This window comes from Myotis brandtii, unplaced genomic scaffold, assembly GCF_000412655.1.
Source record: "Myotis brandtii unplaced genomic scaffold, ASM41265v1 scaffold424, whole genome shotgun sequence".
NCBI lineage: Eukaryota > Metazoa > Chordata > Mammalia > Chiroptera > Vespertilionidae > Myotis > Myotis brandtii.
The window spans coordinates 892,955-902,853 of record NW_005366245.1 but is presented as its reverse complement, the minus strand read 5'-3'; the positions used below and the strand labels follow the sequence as shown (position 1 = coordinate 902,853).

Below are 9,899 nucleotides of genomic sequence, written 5' to 3'. Positions count from 1 at the left end.
ATATATATTATTGATTTCAGAGAGGAAGGGAGAGGGAGAGAGAGAGAGAAACATCAATGATGAGAATCATCAATCAGCTGCCTCCTGGACGCCCCCCCACTAGGGATCGTGCCCACAACCTGGGCATGTGCCCCTGACCAGAATCAAACTTGGGACCCTTCAGTCCACAGGCCGATGCTCTATCCACTGAGCCAAACCAGCTAGGGCCCTATTTTTTAAAATATTTTTTATTAATTTCAGAGAGAAAGGAAGAGAGAGAAATAGAAACATCAAAAATGAGAGAGAATCATTGATTGGCTGCCTCCTGCACAACCCCAACTGGGGATTGAGCCCACAATGTGGGTATGTGCCCTTGACCGGAATCTAACCCAGGACCCTTCAGTCCGCAGGCCAACGCTCTATCCACTGAGCCAAACCGGCTAGGGCCCTATTTCTTTATATTATACTATAAACTCAGAATTGACAAGATAAAATTAAATTTCAAAATTTAGATTACTAATATGCTATGACTATTTCTCCACAGACTCTACCATTTCCTATTTTCCAACCCTGCTTACCACTACCACTCCCAACCCCAGCATTTCAAAGGTTTTTATTATTTGTCTAGTTTCTGCAGATTTGAGTTTGAAGTCTGTCCTTTTCTGCTTGGGCTATATAACAAAATACCATAAACTGGGTGTCTTTAAAAAAACAAATTTATTTTCTCACAGTTCTGGAGGCTAGAAATACAAGGTCAAGGTGTCCGCAAGTTGGCTTTTTGTGAGACCTCTTTCCTTGGTTTGTAGACGGCCACTGTCTCACTGTGACCTCACACATGGCCATTCCTCTGCGTTGGTGCACTCCTGGTGTCTCTTTCTCTTCTTATAAGAAACCAGCCCCTTTGGATTAGAGAACCATCCCTATGACCTCACTTAGCTTTAATTACCTTCAAAAAGGCACAGTCTTCAAACATAGTCACATTGGGGGTTAGGTCTTTGGCCTGTGTATTTTGGGGGCACACAATTCAGTCCATAACACAGTCTTTGCTTTAACCAATTATGAAATATAATTAAAGAAAACTTCATTTACAATAGTTCAAAACAATAGTTCTAGATATAAATTCAATGAAAAATCTATATCAGGGGTCCTCAAACTTTTTAGACAGGGGGCCAGTTCACTGTCCCTCAGACCGTTGGAGGGCCGGACTATAGTTTAAAAAAAAATATGAACAAATTCCTATGCACACTGCACATATCTTATTTTGAAGTAAAAAAACAAAACAGGAACAAATACAATATTTGTATTTGCATGTGGCCTGTGGGCCGTAGTTTGAGGACCCCTGATCTATATGATCTGTATTAGGAAAATTTTAAAACTTCACAAAGCATAAAAGTAGTCTTAAAGCAAAATAGTCCTTGTTCTTTGATAGAAAAACCCAAAAGTTAAGTTCTTCCTAGATTCACCCATAAATTAAATATGGTCCCATGAAATATTTGTCTTTTTTTTTATGTTAGAGTCAGGGGTGGCTTGTTAAAAATTATTCTAAAATTCACATGGAAGAATTGTGATGTAAAACTATCCAGGACAAACCTAAAATTAACTTTTGTAGAGGTAGAATATTCCTACCAGTTATTTGGAAATATTATATAAATTGTCCTACCACCAAAGTACAGAGACTTCCCACAAATTTGTGCCTTGAGATTTCAAGATACTTTGGGTCAGTCCATCCTTAAAAATAATAAATTAGGACTTTCCACCCACCCCCGCCTTCTCTCTGAGATTCGACAGTCTGTCCCATGGTTCTATGTCTCCTGATCTATTTTGTTCATCAGTTTATTTTGTTCATTTGATTCCACATATAAGTGCGATCATGTGATACTTCTCTTTCTCGCACTGGCTTATTTTGCTTAGCATAATACTCTCCAAGTCCCTTCATGCTGTTCAATGGGTAAGAGATCCTTCTTTTTTACTGCTGCATAGTATTCCATGTAAATGTACCACAGCTATTTTTATCCACTCATCTACTGATAGGCCGTTTGCAGACCTTAGCTATTGTAAATATTCCATTGTGATCTGAGAAGATGCTTGATATGATTTCAATCTTCTTGAACTTGTAGAAGTGTTATATTTTCTTGATGTAGTGTTCCCTTTGTCATTATAAAGCAGGGGTCCTCAAACTTTTTAAACAGGGTGCCAGTTCACTGTCCCTCAGACCGTTGGAGGGCCAGACTATAGTTTAAAAAAAACTATGAACAAATTCCTATGCACACTGCACATATCTTATTTTGAAGTAAAAAAAAAACAAAATGGGAACAAATACAATATTTGTATTTGCATGTGGCCCGCGGGCCATAGTTTGAGGACCCCTGTTATAAAGTGTCCATCTTTGTCTCTTATTATCATTATTTTCTCTGGATGTTATTTGCTTGGATGAACATTTTCCACCCTTTTACTTTGAATCTACCTTTGTCTGTGCAGCTTAGATGTATCTCTTGTAGTCAGCATATGGTTGGGTTTTGTTTTTTGATCCACTCGCTACTCTGTGCCTCCTTATTGGTGAATTCAGACCATTTAGGGTAATTATTGATGTATGAGGATTTCCATAGCTATGCTATCTTTTGTTTTCTGGTAGCTCTGTGCCTCCATTGGTTCTTTTCCTTTATGTTTCTGTCTGTTGTTATTGTTTAGTGGTATGCCATACATCTTTCCTCTGATTCTTGTTTTTTGCAGCTATATGTCCTGATGTGGTTACCATTAGGTTAAAAAAAAGAAGAAGTTCCATATATACCATAGTTTTTTCCTTTTGAGTGCATCTGATCTTCATCTTCCTTTGCCAGTTCATACGTCCACCCCCACACCCCACCCGCCCCTTTTATGTTTTTGTTGTCACAAATTATCCCTTTTAATGCTATAAGTTTTTCGGTGATCTTACTTGTATTGCTGTGACCTTATGTTCTTTGTTTCAGGTAGAATAACTCCCTTGAGTATTTTCTGCAATGGAGGTTTTCTGGTGATAAAGTCCCTCAGCTTCTGTATGTCTGGGAACATCTTTATTTCTCCTTCATATTTAAAGGATAATTTTGCTGGATATATTATTCTTGGCTAGTAATTTATCTTGCAGACGTTTGAATATTTGGTTCCACTCTCTTCTGGCTTGTAAAGTTTCTGATGAGAATTCAGATGAAATTCTGATGTGCACTGAGTTGCCTGTTGGTATTATTTTGCATCTCGTTGTGTTTTCAGAACTGCAATCTTGAAATCTCTGTCATTTATATCACATATTTCCATGTGTTCCAGCTTGCTTTCTGGAGTTTTTTCATTTTCTTTTTTGTCATCCTCTTGCTATGGTTCTCCATGGTATTTGCTGTCCTCCTTTGCTTACTCCCTTGCCACTCTCTTTGCTGGGCTGCCCACCCACCCCACAGCTCTCTGTTTCTCCCAGCTGAAGGAAGCATCTGCTGCCGCCAGCTTTCTCCCCTCTCCTGACCGGCCAAGCTGCAAGCTCAAGCTCCTAGTTGCAGGGTTACAGCTGTGGGCCATCTGCACTTTCCTCCCTTCTCGTTTCTCCATTTTTTTCTTGGTTGCCCACCTTTAGATGTTTTAGTGCGCAGGTCTCTCAGGCATGCGTCTGTGTTGAGCAGGGATTTCTTTATTGAATTATAGTTGGTTAACTTGTTGAAATTTCAGGGGGAGAAGAAGAGATACACTCACACTCACACCACCATTCCTCTGATGTCACTCCATAAATTATGTTTTTATAAGTGACTTTGTAATGTGAAGATGAGCAATAACAGTACATATAGGAAATAATTCACAGGAAAAATGTGAACATTATGAGAGTGTTTAATTTTTTTTTTTTTACATTGGGCTAATGTGATTTTTCTTTATTGTAGTCTACCAAAATGAATGGCTGTGAAGAATATTGTGAAGAAAAAGAAAAAAGTGAAAGGTAAGAAAGTAATTTTAAGTATTTATAACAATTCCATACTTAATTTAGAAGTGCTCTGAAGATTTCCTTTTATTTATTTAAAATTAAAATTTTCTCTTCCAGAAAAATGAGAATTGTTATGTAAATTATGGAACTATGGCTGAATATTAAGAATGTTTTAAAAATATTGTTATAAGCCCTGACCAGGTGGCTCAGTTGGTTGGAGTATCGTCCCGTACACCAAAAGGTTGCAGGTTTGATTCCAAGTCAGGGCACGTAACTAGGTTGCGGGTTCGATCCCCAGTTGGGGCACATATGGAAGGCAACAAATCAGTGTTTTTCTCTGTCCATTCCTGTCTGTCTAAAAAAAGCAACAATAAAAACATCCTTGGGTGAAAATTAAAAAATAAATAATTTTTTAAAAATAGTTTTAACAAAAGGTTCTAGTGACATGTGATGTGTTTGTTATAACATTGCTCCAAAAGAGCAGTATTCTCTTGAGCATACTTGGAAAAGGGTCTAAAAGGAATGTGCCAACATTTGATTATCTTCTGGTGTGATTATAGGTAACTTCACTTTCTGTTTCTGTTTTTCTATACTTTATAAATTATTTACTTTAATAAGAAAATAAAACCAAAGAAGGAACATTTTTAAATTCCACTAATTTTTTTTCTTTTTGAAAACAATTTCTAATATAAAATAAGATTTTTTTGTAACATTAAATGATAGATCAAGAAAAGTTGTACATATTGTTAGCCAACATAGTGGTTGTACATAAATTTTGCTTCATACCAGGCGATAACCAAACAGCCACAGGGAGCTACATATTTGCATTTTCCTAGAAAAGCAAATTGATAGTGAATATTTCATTATGTAAAGTTAGACAAGGGGGTGTGTATTAATGTAGAAATGCTTACAATTTTATACTTACAAGATTAGCAAATATCTGGGGCAGCTGCCAATAACTGTAGATACCAGCTCCACCCCATGGTCAGGGCAAGGGGAGGAAGGAGTAGGGGTCAATTAATGTACTTTAGGTAGTAATTGGAAACACTATTAACATAAAAGTTTTATTTGCATGTTATTAATTCTTAGATACACTTTTATTTTAACATCTCTGAAATTGTAATAGGTCCGACAGTTAAAATACACAATATTATTTCTTTCTTAATGCATACAAATGATCAATGTCATAAATTCAAAGAACTGGCACATACTCTTCGACCTAGCAATTTTATTTCTAGGAATTGGTCCCACTACCAATTTGTGTGGAAAGACATTTCTATAACAATATTCTTTGCAATATTGTTTATAGTAGTAAAATAAAACCATAATAGACACCGAATAAATTGGCACATACTCCACAATGAAATTCTAAGGAGCTGTTCAAAAGAATCAGAAAGAAGAGAATAGAATGCCTAATGGACGGATCTCTAAAATACATCCTTGAAGACAAAATGTACTTCTAGAAGATGAAAGCAACCTCATGAACACAGCACTTGCAAATTTAATGTTAATGTGACCCCCATTGATTGGAGCAGAGGAAAGCATTCACCCTAAACAGCATACTTTCCAGTCATTGACATTTTGGGGTGCACTAGACAAATGTACTTTGTTCAGGTTTTTACATTATCCTTTTTCATCTCATCTTAGTACTAAGCATTATTCTCCTACCTAATTTGTCTTTCTAGCCATTTACCTTACCAGGGAGAGGGCGTCTACTGTGCACCCCTAGAATAATGAGAACTGTACTGAGCTTTATAGCTTTGAGCAAGTGCCCAGAGACAAGAGTGTCCTGCCAGCTCCTGGCTGAAGCAAAAGAATAATGTTCATCAGTAGGGACTTCGAAAGTTAGGAAGGTGCATCCATACAGTCCATGGTGCAGCTGTTAAAAAATGAGAGAGCTGTACTGACACAGGTGTGTTCGTCATCCAGGCAGAACAAACCACCACCTTCTCTATCCCTACAAGGGCTTCTTCAGTCTGAGGTTCAGAGACTTGGGATTTGTTTGAGGGGAAATTTTAAGAATTGTGGATTTGGGTTTTTTAATCAGATAATTTATTTTTAACTACCATCATAATTATAGAGGAAATGAGTGGTTCTAGGACATAATATTTATATATATATTATGGACAGAATTGAAGAAAATATTGTAAATTTGTTTATTTTCATAGATTAATTCAAAATTCACAAGAAAAGAGGACCGATGATGATGAAATAACATGGGGGAGTGATGAATTGCCAATAGAAACAATAAACCACGAAGATTCCAATAAAGGCAAGAATTTTATTAGCAATTTTTTCATCAAACTCAGTGGATAGAAAAAATAAGTGTTTGAAAATTATATTTTCAGAATATATGGATATGTTATTTCACCACATGTGAACATTACTTGGTTCTATACATAAAGTTAAATCACATAGCAAACATCACACTCATTTATGTAACCAGAAGTTTACACGGTTGTAGGTGAAAATTCTCAGTGGCTTGGAGTAAAACAAACAAATAAATGTGTAACTATAAATGGAAACACAAAGTCACAATTTTGCCATTCTGAAATGAGAAGGAGCACATTTTATTTACAGTAAAATAGGTAGGATGGCTCAAAGGTAGGAATGTATTACGCCTGAATCTCAACCTCGTTTTTTAAGAGCCAGCTCTTAGAGTCCGTTGGTCTGTCCTTCCTATCACTGACTGCTTCTCTCGTTTATAACTGAGTCAGTGGAGAAATGAGGTTCTTATCCAGAGTTGCATTTCTCTTTTTCATTCATATAAGGAAATGTTATACTGATGCAATGAAATACCACGGTTTTGTAATTTGAAGTTTTAGTTAAAAGAAATTAAAGAAGTGAATGAGTACTTTTGGATCTAGGTAGACTGTTGTCAGTGACAGAGCTCATCAACTCCTGCGCTCTTTAACCTTTAAGCTCCTGTTGCACTCACACTCAGCTCTGTGAAGGTTCACGGTTATTTCATATGAGTGAATTTTGTACTCAAAATTAGCCTTCACCCCTGCCAGATGTTAAGCTTCTTGAGGTATCTTGTACAGCTTTGTGTGCCCCATGGTGCCTAGAATTACTATTGCCTGTGTGTTAGCTGCATCATCAGAATACTTTAATCAACTGATTGACATAATTAAAGCTACACTTGTGCAGTCTATTGCAAGATATCTCTGCAACTTTTTTCAGAATAACCACCTTCTGTTATAAGCACTTTCCATAGACCAGGTGCTAAATTAGAAACATGCCTATTCAAAGGCACTGATAGCACTTTTTAGATAAATTCCTGAAGGCCCCAAGGCTTCATTTGCATGGAGAAAACTATCAAATACCAGAGACACTGACACTAAGTACCCAGAGTGAGTAGATGGGGGGATCAGTGTTAACTAGTGCATTGCCGCATTTTAAGGAATTTCTGAACCTCCCTTCCTCTTTTCCCCATGTGCTAGGAAACTCATTTAAATGCAAAATAATAGTAGAACTAAATACATTTTCATCAAGAAAACAGTGCCATTTGAGTCAAGAGCCTTAAGAATTTCTGAATAGTCAGTGAGGTGTTTCCTTGAAAGTTGAGTACAAGGGCCTTGCTGTGGCCAAGATTTTCCTGTGTTGATTGTACTTATCTGCCTACCAATTAATTCTAGTGCCTTATTAATTCTAAAGATTCTCTCACTCATGTAAAAATACATGAGGTGAAAATATACTAAATTTAGTTCCCTTATTGGCTAAGTCCGTTGTGGGGGGGGATTTTTTTTTAATTAACTGCTGAACTCTTGTTAGATCATCCTTTTCTGACAAATGAGGAGCTCACTGCACTTCCCATCGTCAAAGTGCTTCCCTCTGGTAAATACACTGGTACCAAGTTGAAATCAGTCATTCGAATGCTGCGGGGTTTACTAGATCAAGGAATTCCTTCTAAGGAGCTGGAGGTAAGTAGCTTCTGCAAATGGTTTTTCTTTCTCAAATAAAATTGTATTCAAGGTTAGAAGAAATTTTGAAAATTCTGAAAATGTCTGTTATTTTACAACTTAACTTCCAACTATAAAAGCACCACCATCCACTGAGGGGGTGGGGGCTTGCCCGGGATGGGAATGGATTGGGGAGGGGGGGTCAATCAGGGAAAAAGGAGACATATGTAAATCTTTAGACAATAAATAAAAAAATTAAATTAAATTTTTTTAAAAAGCGCCACCATCTCAAAAAGCACTACCATCTCATCATATCTAGTAGTAAATTATATTTTTAAATTAGGATCCTAAAACATAGTATTGATTTAAAGGGATCTCTTTAGTCACTTTGGAGCTTGATAAGTCTCCCTGAATATTATTCTCCCTGCCTCATCTGTAGAGATAAAGTATTTTTTGTGGTGGTGTGTTTTTTTTTAAGTCCAACCATCCACTAGACTTCATAATTAATACACTATAAATGTGTTTCACCATTAGCAACAGTTTCTAATTTAACAGCTCCAAGAATATACTGTTCCCCTCCATTTTTCCAGAAAATATTTCTTTTTTATGGTCTTAAGTTTAAATGTTAGAGACCTTGCCCTAGCTGGTGTGGCTCAATTGGTTGGAGTGTCTTCCCATATACCAAAAGGCGATGGTTTCAATCCTGGTCAAGACACGTGGGGGAGGCAACCGATCAATGTCTCTCTCTCCCCCTCTCTCTCCCTCTCTCCCTTCCTTTCTCTCTCTAAGATCAATTTAAAAGAATAAATAAATGTTAGAGATCTGCTATCACAACCCTATTTTATAAAGTCCTTTATTTTTCTCTATCACAGCAGCTTATTAATTTCTTCATAGCATAGATCACAATATTTGCTTATTTACTTCTTTACTGCCTTCTTTTCCCAATAGGGTATAAGCTCCAGGAGAGCCAAAATCATATTTTTTCTCTCACAACTGTATTCCCAATACTTATTACAGTGCCTTACATATAGAGTGGGCATTTTCAGCATATATTTGGTGAATGTGTGGATGGATGAATGGATGGATGGAATAAAAAGTGAAAAAAAGTTGACTTTAGAACATAATACTGTCTAACTACAGCTCTAATATATGGAATATTCTATGACCCCACAGACAATATTGCCAAGAAATTCTGCTCCAGCTTTAAGCCAAAGTTGGTTTTATAAGTTGTATTTTTTTCTAAATTATAATTATAGACATCCTTAAACTGAATTTAAAATAAGGTATAAAGTGGTACCTCACAAAGTTAGTTGACTACAACATGTAAAAGATATTTCCAACAATGTATTTTAACAATTGGTGCATCAAATTAGTATTGGTAATTTAGGCTTATTTATCTTGACAAGACATAGCTATTTCTTTTCTTTTTTAAAATATATTTTTATTGATTTCAGAGAGGAAGGGAGAGGGAGAAAGAGATAGAAACATCAATGATGAGAGAGAATCATTGATCAGCTGCCTCCTGCATGCCCCACACTGAGGATCAAGCCCGCAACCTGGGTATATGCCCTGACCAGGAATTGAACCATGACCTCCTGGTTCATAGGTCAACGCTCAACCACTGAGCCACTCCGGTCGAGCAAGACATATCTATTTTTTAACACTCAAAGTCTTCCCTGATCAATAGCCAGTTTTGCACCCTAAACACTTGCTAATCTCAACAAATTTAACCTTATTTCCTTTTTGCCCTCAGAATCTTCAAGAATTAAAACCTTTGGATCAGTGTCTAATTGGACAAACTAAGGAAAACAGAAGGAAGAACCGATATAAAAATATACTTCCCTGTAAGTTCTAATTTGGCTTCATACTAGCCTATCTATCTCTTACTTAAGTGCAAAGATTTATATTAGTAACAAAAAATTTAGGTATACAGTGTGAATTCCTTTTAAAATTATCTATGTATTCTGAAAATCAATTAGAGAAATATTAAATAATTCTTCAGACACTCATGAATTATTACTAGCATTGTATCCTATATAATAAAGGGGTGATATGCAAATTGACCATCACACCCTCACAAGATG

At 36.4% G+C, this 9,899-nt stretch overlaps 1 protein-coding gene across 11 annotated transcripts in view; it reads left to right on the top strand.

Annotated features, from left to right (window-relative positions):
* The window catches only part of PTPN13 (protein tyrosine phosphatase, non-receptor type 13 (APO-1/CD95 (Fas)-associated phosphatase)), a 155,488-nt gene that overhangs the window by 129,569 nt on the left and 16,020 nt on the right, over positions 1-9,899 (top strand). For all 11 annotated transcript variants that reach the window (XM_014545968.1, XM_014545964.1, XM_005874096.2 and 8 more), the window contains 4 exons: positions 3,873-3,928; positions 6,082-6,185; positions 7,688-7,836; positions 9,569-9,659. In XM_014545968.1, coding sequence (XP_014401454.1) covers positions 3,873-3,928; positions 6,082-6,185; positions 7,688-7,836; positions 9,569-9,659 — 400 coding nt within the window. The remainder of the gene's footprint in view (positions 1-3,872; positions 3,929-6,081; positions 6,186-7,687; positions 7,837-9,568; positions 9,660-9,899) is intronic.